The 20,827-nt window shown below is 36.4% G+C and overlaps 1 protein-coding gene across 2 annotated transcripts in view; it reads right to left on the bottom strand.

Annotated features, from left to right (window-relative positions):
• LOC149539224 (uncharacterized) overlaps nucleotides 1-16,894 on the bottom strand; it is a 48,817-nt gene extending 31,923 nt beyond the window's left edge. Inside the window, exons 1-4 of one of the 2 annotated variants that reach the window (XM_089800558.1) lie at nucleotides 16,631-16,894; nucleotides 3,884-4,142; nucleotides 3,720-3,756; nucleotides 3,197-3,302 (exon numbers count right to left, since the gene is read on the bottom strand). In XM_089800558.1, the coding sequence (XP_089656684.1) occupies nucleotides 3,197-3,302; nucleotides 3,720-3,756; nucleotides 3,884-4,142; nucleotides 16,631-16,726 (498 nt within the window). In that variant the 5' untranslated portion in view covers nucleotides 16,727-16,894. The remainder of the gene's footprint in view (nucleotides 1-3,196; nucleotides 3,303-3,719; nucleotides 3,757-3,883; nucleotides 4,143-16,630) is intronic. The other variant, XM_089800559.1, reaches the window with a different exon arrangement.
• Between the last annotated feature and the right edge of the window lie 3,933 nt (nucleotides 16,895-20,827).

Genomic DNA, 20,827 nt, shown 5'->3' on the forward strand with positions numbered 1-20,827 from the left:
CACACGACTAAACAGTTCGTACAGATGTGTGTGAGTCATACGAGAATTAGAAGGCCATACGAAGCAGGTGTTTAACCATACGGTGTTAAGGGATGTCCGTACAATGGATAGAATGGCCGTATGGTGGAGATTATGGATGTCGTACGGATGTGAGCAAGGACAATACGGGGTGATAATTGAGGCCGTACGAGGCAGAGATACTAGCTATACGATGAAGATAGTGAATGGTATGAAGTAAGAGGTTGTATGGGGCAGGAGTGAGCTTGAATGGAAGAAGATGGAGGCCACATGAATGGGTTTACGCTTCCAACACAGAAGGCGATCTGATTCCGACACCAAACACGATTAACACACTTGAATGCAAATAATAATAATTGCTAAAAGATATTACTCCGATTTGCCAAATCCAAGCAACGAAATACATGCAACAACAGAATAGGGTGAGGGTTGAATCCCACTGAAACCGCACGAACCAAATAGGGAAGATCTTTCACTTCCGAAATGGCAAACAACAGAGAATCCCCAACAGGAATTTGTAGTACAAGGAAAATAATCCAAAGCATACCTAAGACTTCCTACAAGCTGTGTTTAAATACCCGTCGGGAAAGCATTCTAAGGGTGTACAAAGATAGCCGATGATGACACAAACTTCGAACACAAAAAATAAAAATGGGACCGAGATAAATTAAATCAATCGGCCCGCTACAAAGATTAATTAAATACATTTATTTTATGACGGGGACATTACACTTCTGAGGTAGAGGCTTGGCTATGAGAGGGTCTTCTCTTCTTCACAATTCAGTCTGTTCCAATTTGGTCTTTGTTTCACTTAGATTGGACATTGTTTGGGCTTAGTTTCACATGCCTCCTATTTATGGCAAGTAGGTGTTAATTGAAAGGGACCCTTTCTATTTTAAGAAAGTGCATTTGGTCACTTAGGAAAATAATAGGCGGGACTCCTGTTTTAGACGACATACTAGGAAATCATTAAATGACTTATTATAAAGTTATAATTTAACTTTATAATTTCACTTAAGTTGAGGGATGAGTCATCATTGGAAGGGACCATTTATTTAATTAGATATAAGCTTAAGTCAAGTATTAAATATAAAAGTGCAAGGAGTTGTTATATTTAAAAGTTGAAGCCTCTTAGTGCTAGAAAAGTTATTTATTAAAAAAGAATCTAATGGGGAATCTTCTAATTAATGGTCTGTTGGTGAAGCCAAGTGGATTATAAAAGGTGGCCTAATGAAGCATCCAATTGTCTATTTGATTTTATTTGTCTCTTTGTGAAGGTTTATGAGTTCGGTGAATTCAAGTTTCTTGCTGAGGTATAAGGGTTTAGGGTAGGGTTGTGCATTTAATCCATTATTAAATTTTGAGATTTAAAATTGTCTTCTCTACCGTTGCTACTGTGGCTGAGAAGTGATTTGTTGTTAAGGTAAAGTGGGGTTGGTAGTTGAATTCTGGAATTATTTCGGGCAACTTCCATACTGTGTTTACTGAGGTTGGGAAGGTTAGTTGCTGCTGGAATTATTACACATTTTGCATCTGGTATTTGCTGTTGGCTTATTCTTGAGTTTGGCACCAAGCATCAAGTTCTATCACAGGTTTAACTGCTGCAAATAGACATTGTTTACCTGCAAAAAACAACGCCTAAGATACTGTCAAATTGGTGCTGCATCATCTTGTTTTGGGCATTGGAGATAAAGCTGCAATAATGCCAGCTCCGGCATTTGCGAGGATTTGCATTTGGGATAAAGTAAGATCACTGCCAAGTCTGGTCTGTGCAATCCCAATCAGGTTCATTTCAATCTCATTTTAATTCCCCTAATTGTGAAGCAATTAATTGCAAGTCCTTGGCTAGTTGACATTGCAGTTTGTAGTCAATTGCATTGAATTCTAACATCAATGGAGTCACAAGGAGTTGAATATCAAGAGTTGTCACATGATATTTAGCTTTCATGCCAACTGTTTGTTTTAATGTCTAGCTTTTGTAGGTGCATAGTTACCTTGTGCCTGACATCTATATGCACTCTAAAAGTCAAAAGAATTGTAATTGAGCTATAATTAATTGCTAAGACATCTTAGTAAGCATTTGAAAGCATTTAAATCACATTTGGCATCATATAGAGCAACCAAATACAATCTGAAATTAAATGACAGCAAGATAGAAGATGCATGCTAAGTGTTTGAAAAAATGTCAAACATCTAAAAAGTAAATTAATTTGATGTTGTTGGAGTTAGAACCAGTTGGGGTTCTTACATTAAACCTACCTCAATAAAACAGGCTTCAGCCAAAAACTCTGAACCCAAGACAACCAGAGGAGACTAGTCTGAGAAAAGAACGGGAAACAGTTGCGAAGAAGCTTCATTATGCAGATTGTCTTGCTTGAAGGAAGACAGGGAGGACTAAAAGCAGCATCCAAAGCAGCTTTTGAAATATACCTAGAGTTATTGACTTACCTGGAGACAGAGGCAGAACCAGGAGTCCACCCACAAGCATGGCCAATTGTAAACAGTGCTGCAGCACCCCAAAAATCAACCACCACAAAAAAATCATCTCCAGGGATCTGATTAGAGAGGGAGATGTCTAAATCCGTATACATTCTTTCAGTCACACCAAAATCCTTTTTTAATCCTCATCTGCCTAAATTCTAAGCACATGAGATAGGAAAGTCTAACACCAACGTAATAAAAGCATTCACTTAGGTTTTTCTGTGAGCAAAGAAGTGGTAGGCATTTCTTGTGGCAGCCACATAAATTACACAAGATGATCAAGATTAATATATTCAAAAGAAACAGAGGCAACAAGCCGCATTGCATATAGGCTGTCATGGAAACACAAGAAGATTTGAGTACAATATTGCAGGAGTTCAAGAACAGGAACATGAAGTAAAGAAATATTCCTTTGTGATGTCTGACAGTTGACTAATTGAGCAACAAAAAATGAAAGCAAAATTAGAAAAAAGCTAACAGGATTAATTAACTGGAAATTTTGATTACATATAAAGGAAGGATCCTTGTATAGGTATAGGCATAGAGAATTTAAGTTGGAACTAATTTGTATGTTTTAAAGATATAACTGTAACAAATCACAATACATGAATCTCCTTGAATGAATTCCCAAGAGAGAGAGGATATATATTAATGTCCACAAATGACCCACATGTGACTTGTTGCAAAGAAAGCTCACCTGCAATATTTCAAGTGCTGAAAGGTAAGCACGGATGTCTGTATTTTTGTAGCCCCAGCCCTCAAGATCTGCGATGATGGTGAATTTTTCCTGATCTCTTGGCGAGCTGCACAGATTGAATAAACATCACTCCATGTAAATTTATTTCCTATTCTTTTTCTTTCTATGGCCTCAGCTAACAGAAAACACGTCATTGGAACATTTTGACATTAGACACCACGAAATTTCCTAAGTAGAAACTGTCCGGACAACATCCTTATGCAGAAAGAAGAAAGAAAATCAGACAAATTATATTAACATCCACATCTGACCAAAGTGAGTAAATCAGATAAAATAAATTTGGTAATCCTAGAAAATTAATAGGGTTGAAAAGAACCCAGAAACCAAAAAGAAAACATAATATAATATATTAGAAGCGAAAGAAAGAATAGTGAACTTTGAGAAGACAAAACCAAAACCTAAAACAGGTAAGCCTTTGCCATAATGTGCAAGTAAAACTATAAAAATTCATGAGAGAAATTACCTGGCACATATTTTGTCCAATCCATAGACAACAAGACCTATAGAAACAGACAAAACAATCATTAATACTGAAGACTATTAATTACAATAAGTTAATATCTACCAGAGTCCTAGATACACAATTTCCAACAGTTAAAAAGATTTGGATTCACAAGAACCATTTACGTTTAAACTCCTCTAAGTCCCTGTCATTGCTGTTGTGCCTTGCAGCGAGAATTACTCCAATTGGACGCCCTTGTTTGTCCATACCTTGTATAAAAATCTTCTTCTTTTCGAGCTCATTACAGACCTCTGACTCTGGAATATAGCCAAGAGGTACAAATGCCCGTCTCCATTTCAGATATTTCAGGAAAAACTGCGATGCTTTTTGAACATTGAAATCTCGTGCACGCAAAAAACGCATCAGTGTAGCATCATCTGCAGCCTTCACATCAGAAATTTCAGCATTTAGGTAAGTTGTTTGTACAATAATGCTAACATATTGATTATACCTCATTGATTTGTATCATTTCTATTGTGATCCAAGAATATTGAAGCGTTTGATTTTAAAATCACTTAACACTAAAGAAAATAATGGAGCACAGGCACAGAACATATCTAAAAAAGTTGCTGGCTTTACATATCAAGGCCAAGCACAATTGTCGTACACTTTTGGTAACATCTTCCTCCATCCTTGCTGACAGAAACATAATTAGCACCTTCCATGCAGAACCCAGAGATACTGGCATCTCATAGAGTCAGAAATTTACATCATATTTTCCATCGCATTGAGAACTTGAAATTCATAATCCACAGAAAATTGCAAAATGCTTCACACACCTTGCTAGAAACATGTTAGACTTCAGCAGATACAAATAAATTGCATATGGCTAGATCTGAAATAGGGTGTTTTGAGGTACAAATAGTGGAGGTGTTAGGATGAAACCCAAATTTTTGGGGTACATTTGCAGAATGCAGATTTATTTGTGATAAATCCCTTCATCATATAATGGATAAAACAATGTGATCATCATAATATTGTGGATCCTGATCATGATTCAATCATCACAGATCTTTAATATTGGTTTCCTCCACTAGTGTTATTTTTCATTCTTCAATAGTGATTTCATCAGAGCAGTTGTCATTTAGTCAGTCTAGAATGACAGTTTTCAACATTGACTATGTGATGTCACCCAACAACTTACTGATCAAGAACTAGTTATTGAGTGCTACTCAACCTTGACTCCTTAGGCCTTACATTATATTATAATTTGTATTACATGCTCCTTGAACCATCTCTTCTGATATAATAGGGTGAAGAAGGGGTACAAAGGAGAAGGAACCTATGAGAGAAAAAGCCACACAGCATAAAGAATAAAAGGCAAAGGAGATAAATACATACACAAGTTGGGAAATATTTCAAGCAGAAGGAATAGAGGAAGGACCAGAAACCAGATTATGATCCTCAAAAATAAACAACCACATATCTGAAATTGATTCCTTATTGTTTAAAGTACTTTAAACTAATTATAATTTGTTATAATTCACATTTAAATTTGAATTTCTATATGTTTTCTTGTGTGGTGCACAAATGTGTATAGTGCACCTTAACATCATATAGACAAGTATTGGGAACCTACACCAAGTGCTTCATACAAAACCAAATCCTCTATCACAGTATTCATGGGTCAAAATCTTATATAAAAGGAGAAATTAAAATGGACTTTTTATATTTTTCTCATAAACAAGAAGTTGCAACAATACAGAACTCAACAGTCGTACTCTTCATTTTATCCATTTTGTCATCGTATTGATTATTGTTTGTATTTCAACCTAAGCCAATTATGGTCTTCCCTGTCAGTAAGATTGTCATGTCTTGGACTTGGTTTTTCAACTAACAACTTTTGTCGTATGATAAAGGTGCAACTGTTCAGCCTGTAAAAATGGTGAAATTTGAAGATCATCATGACATTAGTAAAATAAAAGATGGGAAAATTGGCATAATTCACATGGAGTTCGTTCTTAAGTCATCAAAATTGGCAAGGTTTGTTCAAAAGTGCTAGGTGCACGTTCACATTGGCTAAATTATTATAAATCTCTCAGTTGTTTTATGTAACTGAAATCTCTACCTAATTGGCAAGTTGGCAAAGTGTTCTAACTTCTCACCTAACACACTTGATGAATCTTTCAGCTCAGCAATCAATCATTTATGGGGAACCACCTCTCGTATCTTCAAACCATATACCTCCTGATAAGTAGGAGACATATCTCCTGTTTGCAGACCTATTTTAACTTCTACGAAAATCCATTGGGTTTTGTTCCTGTTAAGAGATCTGGATTTTTCAAATTCAATAGGACGTGGTTTTATAGCTATGTAATCAGAATACATTTGTTGCATAGCCTTGAGCCTAATAAAATACACACAAAAATTTAGATGAATCCCATGAATAATCGCATTTCTTTTCACTGCGCTAACAAGCAAGAAGTTGAAAAAATCTTTAAGAGATGAACATCAAAGCTGTGAAATGTATTGGAGAAGAAATGGGTATTAAATTTGAATATAGATCATCTCTTATTTCATGATCCAGATAGCTTCATGATTGAGGTGTGCAACTGTGAGAAGTTACCAATTATGCCATTGGCACCAACCAAAAGCTATAGTCTTTGTCCTGACTCCTACCGATGCACTAAAATAGCAAAGATAAATATTATGTTCAACCAAAGCAGATATAGCATTCAGCTCTGCGCTTTGAGTCTCTCTAAACATATCTATTTGGATCATAGGAGGATGGGGTGTAGGACATTGGAGGGCAATAGTACATCTTGTTAGCCACTAATGATAAGGTTGCTTTTTGTATTAGCGGCATTTTATTTCCATTTTTTATTATTTTTGTGTGATTTATTTCCAAATGTAACCTCCTAGTGTAAAGTATTGTACTGAACAAAAGCACAAGTATAATGCAGTTCAAGGATCTTAAAAATGTTAGTGGTAATAAAAAAAACATATCAGGTGAACAGATGGGTGTATTCTTGTATATGTCCAGGTTTGTGGTAAACTTGTGTGAAAAAAAATGGAAAGTTGACGAGAGGTGCTTTTCATTTGAACCAAGATCATGAGTCACAAGACTTGAGCTTACTGTAGTTGAAATTGTTCAAGTTTGAAAAAAGAAGAATGAGGATATCATTGGTATTGTAATCAGCTGTATAGGAGAGCATCTAGCTATAGAGATCCTATAACTGCTAGACTTCTTGGAAGTGTGGTCAGTCGATGATAAGTTCAGGGGAAGTATAAGCGAGGTAAGTTCCCAATGTGGGTGATCATATGCAAAAAGGTCTAGATAGCAATATGCATCAACATACAATTCCATTTCCAATTCATGTGATGTACTTTCTCTCCATGTTCGCACTAAATGGGCATGTTTGGAACTAATATTAGTTCACTATATCTATCTGACCATCTGTATGGGGGTGGTAGCTAGCACTCAGAGTGAGCTCTGTCCCGCACGATCTCAACAAAACCTGCCAGAAGTGACTCATAAACTTGCTGTCCCTGTCGCTAACGATGCTCCAAGGTAAGCCATGCAACCTGAATACCTCTCTGAAGAATAAATCTACCACCTGCGCAACAGTATATGTGGCAGTGATCGAGAAGAAGTGTGCAAACTTCATAAGCCGATCAACAACAACATATATACAATCTCTGCCCTGGGCTCTCTCGGTAGTCCTGTAATGAAGTCCATGGACAAACACTCCCACTTCCTGTCAAGAATCGGAAGTGGTTGAAGTAAGCCGGCTGGGTAAGAGTGCTCTTGTTTATTCTGCTGGCAAGTAGGGCGCTCTCGAACATACTGCAACACCTCTGCTTTGAGCCCTTTACAAGAAAAATGCTCATGAATCTACTGATAGGTTTTGTAAAAACCTGGATGTCTTGTCATAGGTGAGTCATGATAAACTCTCAACACCATCCTCCTCACCTCTGACCCAAGCACCAAATAAATGCACCCTTTGTAAATGATGTGTAATGATCCCATCTTTTAGCAATTGACCAAGTGTGTGTGCGTTAGCCTTGTTCTACATGGTCTCGAGGGCTAACGAAGGGTTTAATGGGATCCTAGAGTGTTTTGGCCTAGTCATTTCCAGTTTGGGCCAAAACGAAGTTGATTTACTCAGTTTCAGGCATACTTACTATTTTTAGTAAGCCGGCAGGACACAGTGCAGGTCAATTTTGGTGATTGGAATTCGATACTCCTTGGTGAGAGCTTTCCGATGAGCTATCACTCGCATTATTCAGAGTCCGATTGCTAATACATTTTAATGCCTGAAGTTTTATTAAAGTAACGTCTAGTTTAATTGTAAAATATTAAAGTGTTACTTTAATATTTATTTTATGGTAGTGTGTACCCAAGGGAGACATAAGGGGTATTTTAATATATGTTTTATATATTACACATCTTTTATCCCACATTGCCCATATGAGTTGAGCGGACCCTTGGAAATAGAATAAAAGGAAGCATTTGCGGCTTCATTAGGCAGGTTGAATATGAGAAGAAATTGGTGTGTGAGTTGCAGCTCCGTTCTTGGCATTTGAGGACATCTATCCTCTCTTGTAACATTCTAGACGTCATTCCCTTGGGGTTTGGCCTTTGGAATTTCTTCTTATTGGCTTCATTATTAGGCAGTTTAGTTGCATTTCCGACTACAGGCAGATTTGATATTTTGCTCATATCTTCTTCACTACTTGTCCGATGCTTATGCCGCTTGGAGGGAATGGTATTATGAAGGTAGTGGACTGATTGGAGTACAAAGTATTGTAGTAGCAAGTTCGAAAGCATGGGCTGGAGTATTATGTCAATACTGCTGAAGTAATTAGTGAGTAGATAAATCTGCCATGTATTTGGTTTTATGAATTCTGAAAATAACATTTTATTAGCAGCAGTTCATTTCCACTTTGCATATTATTGTAGTTTCTTTCTTGTTTATGTTGTATGATACCAATTCCATGCACAAAACACAACAAACAAATAAACGTTTGATTTCCGGAGTTCCAAGGGGTTTAAAACATTAAATGGAGAAATAAGAGGTTGCATGCAAACTGTTTGACAAAATTCCTTTCAGCAAATTGGTTTAGTTTTTTGGGACATCCAGGGGTGCCCATTACATGATGAGTTCATTCACAAGGGTGAAATCACTATTCTGGATCGATCCATCTATGAATCCCGATGCCCATGTATCCTTTGCATACTCTGCAAGGATCAAATGTCTCCAATCCTCTGATATATCTGTCATCAAGCTCAAGTGGGGTCTTCGTGACAAGGCGTCTGCTACTACATTCTGTGTACTCTTGAAACAGGTAATATCAAAGTCATATGCCTGTAATTTACTTACCCATTTCTACTGCTTGTCATTAAGATCTCACTGCCCCAGGAAATGTTTCAAGCTATTGTGGTCGATTTTTATGCTGAACTTTCTACCCACTAAATACTACCTGAATTTGGCCAAAGCATGCATTACGGCCAACATTTCCTTATCATAAATGATGAAGCTCCTCTTGGACCCCCTGAGCTTCCTACTCTCATAAGCAATCAGGTGTTTGTCTTGCATAAGCACTGCTCCAACACCTTCACCAAATGCATCACAATGCAACTCAAAAGGTTTGCTAAAATTTGGTAAGGCTAGCATTGGACAAGAAGTCATCAACTCCTTGAATTTATCAAAACAGTCCTATGCCTCAAGAGTCCATAAGAAAGCCCCCTTTCTCATCAAGTTCGTCAAAGGTGTTGCATGCCTAGAATATCCACTAACAAACCTTCTGTAGAACCCACACAACCCCAAACATCCTCTCAACTAAGTCAGGTTCACTGGAGTAGGTCACTCCATAATAGCACGAATCTTTTGACGATCCATGCGTACTCCTTGAGCACTAATAATGTGACCCAAATATAATAACTCTGATAATTCCAAATCAGATTTGGACTCTTTTGCATACAAGGACTCCCTGCTCAGAATGCTCAACGCAGTGTCTAAGTGTCGCACATGCTCATCCCATGTCCTACTATACACCAAGATGTCATCAAAGAAGACTCACACAAGTTTCTTCAACTAAGGCTGAAAGACCCTGTTCATCGTGGACTGAAAAGTAGTTGGAGCATAAGTTAGCCCAAATGGCATAACTACAAACTCACAATGGCCACAATGACACTTGAATGTCGTCTTCTCTATGTCCTGCTCTCTGACTCAGATCTGATGGTAGCCTGATCTCAAATCAATTTTGGAGAAGAAACATGCTCCATGTAGCTCATTTAATAACTCATCAATCTGTGGGATGGGGTACTTGTTTTTGAGTCTTCTTGTTCAGGACCCTGTAATTTATGCACTTCCTAAGAGTACCATCCTTCTTCACCAAAACCACAGAAGAAGCGAGTAGTTCCTTGATGGTTTTCTCAATCTCATCCTTCAATCTCTTTGGATGCCTGTAGGGTGTGATCATGATGGGTTTAGCACCCTCCTCTAACTCAATAATATGCTTAATACCTCTGTCTGGAGGTCTACCTAGTGGTATGTCACGAAAACCTTGTAGTGCTTGATTCTTAGTTCCTATATCTCTAGGTGATATTCTGATTTTTGCTGCCCCTGTGATGGCATTAAAGTGCAACGGGCTGCCCACTCAGCCCGGTCATGTCTCAACAAGCTCTCCATGCATTTGCAAGACATCATCCTAAAGCCATTGTCACGAATGGCCTTAAGTATATGGGTCTTCCCATTTGACTAAAACTTCATCTCCATATCTCTCAAATTGAGAGTGAACTCCCCAATATCATGTAACCGAGTCATACCCAAAACCAAGTATGTATCACCCATTTTAACAACATAAAAACTTGCTTTGAAATCAAAGTTGTTGATTTTTAGGGGCAAACCTATAATCTTCCTATCACATTTGAGGATGTAGCCATCAGCTACCCTCACTCTTAGACCCTCAAACTGCTCCATTTGTATCCCATGCCTCTCAATCAACCTGGAATCAATAAAATTGTGAGTAGCACCTGTATCAAGCAAAGTGATAACTCACTAATGAGTCAATCCTCCTCTCATCCTAAATGATCCCTCTTGTTGTACACTAGTGAGATGGGTCTCCTTAAGTCTACCCTCAATCTTCTCATCACTTGTAGCCATTTTGTTCAACTTCTCATTATCTGTGCCTTCTTTTTCTTCAATTGACTCCTTATTTTCAGATTGCTGGTCCAAATTTTTAGAATCAGAATCCTCATAATAAGCCCACATAAGCTTGTTGGCTTTCCCCATTGGCCTCAAAGGGCAGTCATGGTTCATATCATAGGGTCCTTTACAATAAAAACAAAGTTTTGTCATCCTTAAATCATTCAATGTCTCTCTATCCAACAGAGCAAATGGTTTATCTTTATTTTCAGCCTTTGTTTCATTCCTTTCAGGTTTCTTGAAGAATGGTTTGTTGTCTTTGCTAGATGATGCACGCTTTGACTAAAATTTATTTACTAGGGCTGTTTGTCCCATAGTTCTAGCCTTCTTAATTGCTTCTTGCAAATTGAACAAATCAAAGGCTTTTACCCAACCCTTCAATGGTTCGACTAATCCTTCAATGAACAAAACAACCAATATTCTATCTAAGATATCTGGCACCATAACAAATAGCCTCTGAAAATCACTAATGAAATACTCCAATCCGCTTGTCTGTCTCAACTGTGCCAACTCCCTGAAGTAGACTTTTGGATCCTTCTTATCAAACCTCTCTACCAACCTATCCACAAAGTCCTGATATGAAGTCACCTAGTTATGTTGAAGGGTAACCATCCCACGGTACCACCCATCATGTGCAGCTCCCTCTAAATGTAGTGTGGCATATTTTATTACCTCCACTTCTGTCATAGGTCTCATTGCTAAGCAAGTATCAAGCTTGTGAATCCAAGCTTGCGTTGTCATTTTGCTACTACCATCAAATGTAGTCAAGGAAAGCTTCCCTGTAGCACGCTTTAATTCATTATCCTCGCCACAAGGTCTCCTATCATGTCTCGCTGTCCTATAATGCTCTCTCCTCAAGTTAACAAACCGCTCAAATGTCATCCTCCCTCGCACCTATGGAGCTAATAGATCCCATTCCTCATTTGCTACTTTTGGATCCTTCTTATCAAACCTCTCTACCAACCTGTTCACAAAGTCCTGGTTATGCTGAAGGGTAAATATCCCATGGTACCACCCATCATGTGCAACTCCCTCTAAATGTAGCGTGGCATATTTTATTGCCTCCACTTCTGTCATAGGTCTTAGTGCTAAGCAAGTATCAAGCTTGTGAATCCAAGCTTGCACTGTCATTTTGCTACTACCATCAAATGTAGTCAAGGAAAGCTTCCCTGTAGCATGCTTTAATTTATTATCCTCGCCACAAGGTCTCCTATCCTATCTCACTGTCTTGTAATGCTCTCTCCTTAGGTTAACAAACTGCTCAAATGTCATCCTCCCTCGCACCTGTGGAGCTAATAGATCCCATTCGTCATTTGCTGCCATGAGGATATTTGCGAACGTCTCCTCCCGTGCTTCTTTTGTAGGTGCTATCTCAAGCTCATCTCTAATGAAGGTAGGACGAGTGGGCCTGTCTACTGTCTTGGAGTGCGTCCTATGAACTCTAGACGACCCCACTACACTCTTGTTATCCCCTTGCTCTTGGTTTTGTCTATCCTATGGGTTCGTGCGCTGAACCATGGTGGTGAGTGCCTGCAAAGCCTGAGCCATCCGCTCCTATCCTATAACCATTGCTCTGAAAAACTCTTTTGTTTCCTGATCCTCATTCCTATTATCTCCTGGTGGGCAACCCTCTTGCCTATCACCCATGGTGTCCAGCTGCCTGTCAAATTCCTCTTCCCTGTCAAACAAAGCTCGCCTGTCAAATTCCTCTTCCCTGTCAAACAAAGCTTTGCCTGGAAGTGTAATATCTGTGAGAGCCAACCTCAGACGGTTGCATGCAATTGCTAAACCCTCAGGATGGCAAGATTTAGCTCTGATATCAATGTAATATCCCTTGCAATTCTTATTTTTATTTTCTGATTTCTTAACCTGAGAATTACATCAAACAGTTTGCACACAAGAGATTTATTGTAGATCGGAATTCTAATTGCTTTCTAAATGCCAAACTTTAATAAATATGCTTGCAAAGAATTCAAAAACATCTAACAATGAAGATGCAAATGTTTTTGTATAACACTGATTCAAAAAAAGAAAATATGCATCTATAACAATAAGATATTAGGGCAACGCCTTCTATGATGTTCAATGATATTCTAATCCCTTCTGACAACTTTTTGATATAAGATTCTAATATAAATCAGATTAGAACAACTTCCACAATTGATTTCTAAATCCCTACAAATGCCCTAAGATATTCAGATCTAACCTCAATGCAATTCAAAATGTAAACGGATAGGACCCTGGAAACCGCTCAAGAAATTTGGATTTTACTGTATCGGGTCACTGTAGCAATGGCGACACTGCAGCAAAACACTATAGCCATATCTGACTTATTCCTTCAACCATACTCCACAATCTGGCCCTAGGCAACAAATTTGGCATAATGAAAAGACTAATTTGTCTTCTCCAATAGCTGCAACCCCTTGAAGGATCTTTCACCAATATGCTCGAATAAAACACCTGTACGATGTCCTCCCAATACCAAATTCAGTGGGTATTTCACTGGCTCAAATGGTGGCACACAAAAGAACTTCGTTCTCCACTGGCAAATGCTGAAACCCTTGGCTCCACAAAACTCATCAAATGCAAATGACAATAATAGGATGATAAGAAAAGAACCTCTCATGCCCCCTTTATTCTTTCCTTGTGGGAGCTCACTTACTTTTCTCCCCAATGTGGGATAAAAGATATTCTTATATTTTCACTTTATTATAATATTATAATATTAAATTATGCCCCATCATAAAGTGTCAATCCCCAATAAAACCCTCTAACCACCATATTAGCCTATGAGGATCAGATAATAGGCTAATCTCAATTACTAAGAGATGTCAATTGGAAGGGGACATCATATGTTCGCACTAAATGGGGGCATGTTTGGAACTAATATTAGTGCTCACAATTGAAGAATAATGTGTGAGATAAAGTGAGTTGTAGTAACAACCCACATAATTGCTGTGGGTGTTAGGAATATTATATTTGTTAGGTTTCTTAGTCATATTTTTAGGATAGAATAGAATTATTTTATTGTAAGAATGTATGTTTGCTTGATTTGTTAAAACAACTCTAGTAATTAGGTAGTGGTTTCTAAGTATGTAATTTATTTGTATGAAAAAAAAAAGTGTATCATTTAATTGATCTTTGTATAAGTCTGTCCCAAATCTCTGATAAATACACCATCAACGTATAATGTGGACAAGTTCATAGATGGGGAAATAAACAATTTGGACATGCCTTATAACATCAAATGTGCCCTTATTACTGCAAATATCCTTATATTTGCAAACATAACCTTATTACTCCATAATTTACCATTTGCATATAAAATGTTAAAACCCAATTCATCCTTTATATGCAAATTCTGCAAATAAATGACAGTTATTCTAGTCTATAATGTATTAGTCCAAAGATCCATTCTCATGGCAAAAGGAAACTATGAGTTACCCATGCAGATAGATTCTTTGGTCCAAGTATGGTCAGTGTCATCTGGATATCACAAATAACCCCCACAAACGCATCTAGCATCAAACTCACATCAACAGTCTGTACTCCAATCTTTCAGAAATCTGTTTAAGATTAATTCACAAATTGATGCTACCTTTTCTCATGTTGGAGAATTTTATTATTTTTTTACTAGCACCATTACCCTTTCACAACCAAAAAATGATACAATACTTTCCATGGCGAAAATTATAATTAAAAACCAACATGCTTGCCATTATAGCATGTCTCTCAGCAGCTTTTACAAAATAAGCAGTTATATGCAATGGTGGAATAGACTTTCCTTACCTAGCAACAATATAGAGCGAATATACTATTTTGGCAAAAATAACAGCTCCACCAAGGTCATTCAACAATCTTCAAACAATGGAATTAATAGTAACAATTGCACATCAATCTGAACACACTCCTGATGTCAATAACACTTTCGGATTTCAATGCTTAATTATCAATTACCTTTTAAAATTCCTGAGTCTTCTGCTTCATAAATATTGCATTCAAATTTCTGTGTCTGCAAGCAATTAATAAGTCCCTCCTTACATGCTCACAAATCCAATCAAGAGCAAGATCGATCAATCCTCATATGATGGTTGTAAAAAAAAGTATTAACACTAAGGTTATGCAAAACAAGATACCCATTATTTAAAATTATGCAGGAGGTAGAAAATACAAAAGAGAGGTGAAAGTCCTGACTTTGAGTCATCTACATTTTTCTTCTTTTCTTTATATCAGAGCTCTGAGATCACAATTAGGTACAGGAGGGCAGAATATGATAGATTATTATTGTATTTCATAGTATTGCTTAGATTCATATTTTATAGGCAGAAGAACAGTTTAACTGCTACAAAACTTTCTAAACTGAGAAATAGTTTACAACATTAACAAATGAGCTAACCCTGATGATTAACACTTTAACAACTGAAGCTGACCTTATGGATTGTGATTCTTTTCTTGTTACTAGCTTGGACATCACTGCCAATATGTCAGGGCACATTTATGTTACTTGCAAGCTCCTCCTAAGCCCATAAATGTTCTAATCCCTGTGCATGCTAATGAGCACGATTTTAATACTCACTTCTCTAACAGTGTTGCGATAATAGAAAACTCTTCATGATTGCTCACTTGGATGATATTACTGCTCTTTGTAACTACCAACAATATGCAATATGGGATATTAATATTTGCTGCTTCTAGGAATGATACTTTCTTTGGTAATTCTAGGTGCTGTTGGTAATTAAGCCCCAACGGTATATCATATGTCCTTTTAGTCATGGGCTGCGTATATAATCTGCTCTTTTAGTAATGGGCTGCGTATATAATCTGCTCTTTTAGTCATGGGCTGCGTATATAATCTGATCATTTGTAACCTGTAGTGTTTCACTGACTATCATATAATATGAAAAATATAGGCGTAGGCACAAATCTCCACACATGCTTGTATAAAAATAATATAAAATAACAATGAACGCTAATAAAATTCATTTTTACAAATATAATAGTATCCAGTATCCACATTCGAATTCTGCTAGAAAAAATTGCATTTAACAATGCCTAAGTGCATAAATTTTCGCATAAAATCTGCATTCATAAATATTCATGTATTCAAGTTCTATAAAAGTTAGTCTATTACAATACTGAAACCAAATATTATTGCAAAAATCTGCATCCACCAACATCAACATTCAAATTCTGTTAGAATTTTATATATATAATAAGATCTATAAACAGGTATCCATGTGCTGATTCTTCTATTAGAATAATATAGTAACAATAATGAACAGATATAATCCACGCACAAATACACAATCAAATTCTGATCAAACAAATGAATGTCTAATGTCTGAATGCGAATTATCCGGATAAACAATTGCAATTATGTCGTTAAACAATAGTGGAGAAGTTGTAAGAAACGCGTAAAATACCCATGTGTATATCCATATCCAAACTCTGCCAGAGAAACTTTACAGGTATCAGCATTAAACGCCTTATACACAATATACACTAATGCTTAATTATTCTTCTATAGATCAGTAGACAACAGGAGTGAATGCGTAAAATCTGAAAGCTGCATGCACATTACACCCACAGGGAAAATATGCAAGAAAAAAATAGTATATGGCCCTACTGAAGAATAAAATCTTAGTATAAAAAACCTACTTGCAAAATCTTGTGTAGAAAACGCAAAATCAATACCCAAGTGAAAGAATTTGCAAATCATACCTTTGCAGATGAGTCCTGAGCTTCAACGGTTCTTCTCATACAATCCAGCTGACTATTTTTAACAGAAATCTCATTTTTTGAGCTAGCTGAATCCATTTTGAGATGCTATGTTCACTCCTTAAATTGAATCGAGGCTTCCTGTTTTCTGTGACCTTGCGATACTCGAAATTGGGCTTCTTTTTGTCTATGGCATTTGCAGGAATTGAGACAGCTGTTCAACTGGACCATTCCCATGACCGTGCAGACTTTCAACATCAATTGTGTAGGGTAATAAGAAATCTCCATTTTGATTTATGTTGTCCTGGAGTACAGTTTTGACTAGACTCTAAAGAAATTAAATAATTGTCTGCTATATATCTGTGCGAGGAACAAATGGCGCGAGTTGAATATGACCATCGATTATGGTCGTTTGTCCTGCACGTGCTTTTGACAGTAAAGGCCCAGTTCGAATCGACTGCATTAAATTTGAGAAGCATTTAACTTTAAAATTACAAATGAAATACATGTGTCCTTGATTATGAAATGTATCTTCTAACATCTTGTTAGCGCTCAGACAAGAGAGGAAAAAACAAAGTAAAACAACAGATCGCAACTGATTGCTACCCCCGAAAAAAAGGAAGATTGAAGGAAAAATAATGAAAAATTGAAATTATTATAAAATTTATTCTTTAATGATAATAAAAACAAGTATTTTAAGTATCAGGTTTTGTTTTGTATTAGTAATGCTCAATGGCAATCGCGACACTGTTCTATAGTTGCACATGTTTATGACGCATCTACAATAAATACCATTGCTGGATTCTTATTCAATTAAAAATAAATAAAATTCAATGATTAATTTTGTTGTCAAAAATAATAAATCACATAAATTCTCATAACAAAATTTCTATTTTATTTTAATTCTTCTATAATATTTATTGGCTTTCATTAATTTTTGTTAAAAAATAAGTTCAACATATATATTAATTGTTCATATGATTAAATAAAATAATTTGTTATTCATTAATCTACCATTTAATTTCATGTGGGTCTTGGAACTCGTTTGAAAAAAGAAAATTTAAAATTTAAAAAATTGTGAGTTTGACAAAGTGTGAATTTTGGCAGAAATGTGAATACGAAATTTGAATTTGAAGGCTTGTGAAAACCCTGTTCAACTCTCATAAAGGGTAAAAACCTTAGTCTTTCTATTACATAAAGGGCAAGGTTTCAAGCAACTCATTTGTTCTAATAGATTTAACATTATTTTAGAAATCCCTAATGAGTTGGTAGAAAATTTATCTCATAATCATAATGTTCAAGGTGGATGAATAGGGTTTTCAATAACTCCTAGCTCCTTAGTGGGGGGAAAGTTTATATGGTTGCAAAATGTTAGCATAATTGATGTTGTGATGGCAAGTGATGTTAATGTTGTCATGATACAGGTTTGATTACATGATGATCAATTATTGTGTTGTCATTGATGTCAACTATTGATCTAGTGTTCCTAGTATGTTGCCAAGCATAAACATGATAAACAAGGTGTTGAAGTGAGTTTCAGCGGTGGTGATCATTATCAGAGAATTGAGAATGTCTCAAAAGGTCTATGGTATGATCGGTATTGTTGAAGTGAAGAAAGATATGATCAAGTAAATATTGATAGTGCAATTGTTAGAATAATTAGTGACAAGCGATAGGTGGCTTGATTGGTTTGTCAAATCTATGAAGATTTAAGTGGAGCAATCATAAGAGAATGTAATTAACATAATTAAGATGATATAGTTCTGATCGCAACTCGTTAGGGCGATTGAAGTAGTACCAAAGTGGATAGGTGATAGGTGAGGTAGCAACAAAAATGTTGAACAGGTTAAAGTGTATTATGTTCCTTAGTGACAGATAATAAATTGATTGTTGATGATCGATGTTGAGGTTATGATGTATTCAATTGAGTTATTCACGACCTTGTACATGTCTTTTTTTTGGATGTGATGATCTGGCATCACATTGATAGATGATAGTGTATGGAGAACATTATAGAGGAAGTAGGTGTTTCGTCAAAATGTATTTGACCTCTTCACACATAATTCTATGTAAAATTGTGTATTGGGTGACACAATCTTGAAAGCATGTTGTGTGGTTTGATATTAGTCTTGTGGTCCATTGGATTTGAGTGGGACTTTTGAATTTCATAATGATTCCAAAAATAGGGCTTAATAAAGGCAATGGACTTGAAAGTCCAATATATACTAGTGGAAGCTGAACAAATTGTGTTGTTGGTCGTGGTTGGACAAGTGTGGTGAAGGGTGCAAGTTGTGATCAAGATAGGGTACAGTTGAGTATGTTGTTAAAAGAGTTTGAGCTTCAATGGATTTGGTCAAGTAGAGGTAGTAATTATACAGATCTGTTAGTACCCGATATGGTCACAATTTCAAAGCTTCAAGTTTAGAGTTGTTGAACCACTTCTAACTGAAGTTCAAAGTAGTTCGAAGCAGTTCAATGGTTCAGTTGATCTGTCCTGCAGGTTCAATAGAAACAAAATTCAGACTCTTGGTTCAAAATTGTAGATTTGTTAATTTAGAAAGGTTCAGAACTCTGTCTCAATTCACATTTCAGGCTCAGACTTCAAAGCAGTTCAATGGTTTAAAAATGCAATGTTCAGCCCTTTTCAATATTTTGTTGATTTCTTCAATCATGATGGAAGATCCTTTCGAGGCAAACAATAGAATTATAATGGATTATGGGAATTGGACATTGAGAAACCAAAGTATTTAGAAGGCCAAACCAATCTCAAGTGACATACAATGAGCTTACATTAGAATTCATCCATCTTAAAATGGAACAAACATATACAAGTAGAAGAAATCCTGGATTCTCTGATGACAGAAAAATAGTCATATTTCGGGGGTCATATCTCAGAATTCAACCATTGGATCGAGCTCAAATTTGGATATGTGTTTTTCAATCCTAGTTCTCTAAATCTTCATCAAAGCATTTTGTCATATTGCATATGGATCAAAAGTTACGGGTTCTTGAGTGCACCACTGTCGGATCAGCAATAACAGTCATAAAATGCAGATGACAGAAAATAGTCATATTGCGGGGGTCATATCTCACAATCTAACCGTTGGATTGACCTGAATCTTGGCTATGTGTTGTGAATGCTAGTTTTATAAATCCTCTCCAATTAGTTTTTTAATATTCACTATGGATCAAAAGTTATGGGTTTCTGTTTGCACCTCTATTGGCTCAGCAACAGCAGTTACAGAATCCAGACAATCAAATTGGGTCTCAGTGCATGGGGCATAACTTCCAATCAAACCATTGGATTTGGCTCAATTTTAGATATGTTGCTAAGAAGCAAGTTATGCATGATCTAACCAAAGAGTTTTTCAAACTTATTCTGTTTAATGAGTTACGACTGATTGAGTGGGACGCTATCAAAACTGTCAATGACAATTACAAAATCATAATAGAACCTCATCACTAGCAAATGCCACTTGTCAGCATGAGTATACCATAGGGGCCACTAATTTGAAAAGATAAAAGACTATTTTTATAATGATATAAACACCAAAAGGAAGAGGGAAATCAAAAGTTTTTCAAGATTCAGTTAGGAAACTGAAAAGCCATGGGAAAGAATAGATTAAAGAAGCCAGCAACAGAGTAAACAGGGGGGGTTCCACTTCTTTTCTGTAGGGGAGACTTTGGTGCTGCAATACAGGAGAGTTTTGGGCTGAGAGTTTTGCTTTTTCCTTACAGGAGATTTTATATTGCTGCAAAGGGGAGGGTATAATGGTTAGAGTTTTGGATAGGCAGATATTGTAATGACAGTAATTAGTAGATATGATATGGGTGTTTTAGTTTTCGCATGACTTTGTGCATACAGAGATTTGATGTCTATATATGTATCTTCTTGAATATGGCTTAGAAACCTTGTGTTCAGGCATGTTAAGTCAGTATTACTTTGTGAATCCTGATTTATCAGTTCTAGATATCTGGTTACTATCTTTACTGCAGATAGGTGTTATTATTCATTTTTGTAGATTAGATAAAATATCTCTTTGTTGTTAGAAATAATCTATACCTCACGATCCAAGAATCTGTGAGAGATCTTTTCGTACTTTCGGGTAAAAGTGTAGGATATTTAATTTCATTGAATATTTCATACAGGGAGTTGTACCCGATAAAATTCAAAGGAAAGTTATCAATCCAATGATAACT

The sequence above is a fragment of the Cupressus sempervirens genome, chromosome 9, assembly GCF_028749045.1.
Source record: "Cupressus sempervirens isolate cs-2001-9-10 chromosome 9, ASM2874904v1, whole genome shotgun sequence".
Lineage (NCBI taxonomy): Eukaryota > Viridiplantae > Streptophyta > Pinopsida > Cupressales > Cupressaceae > Cupressus > Cupressus sempervirens.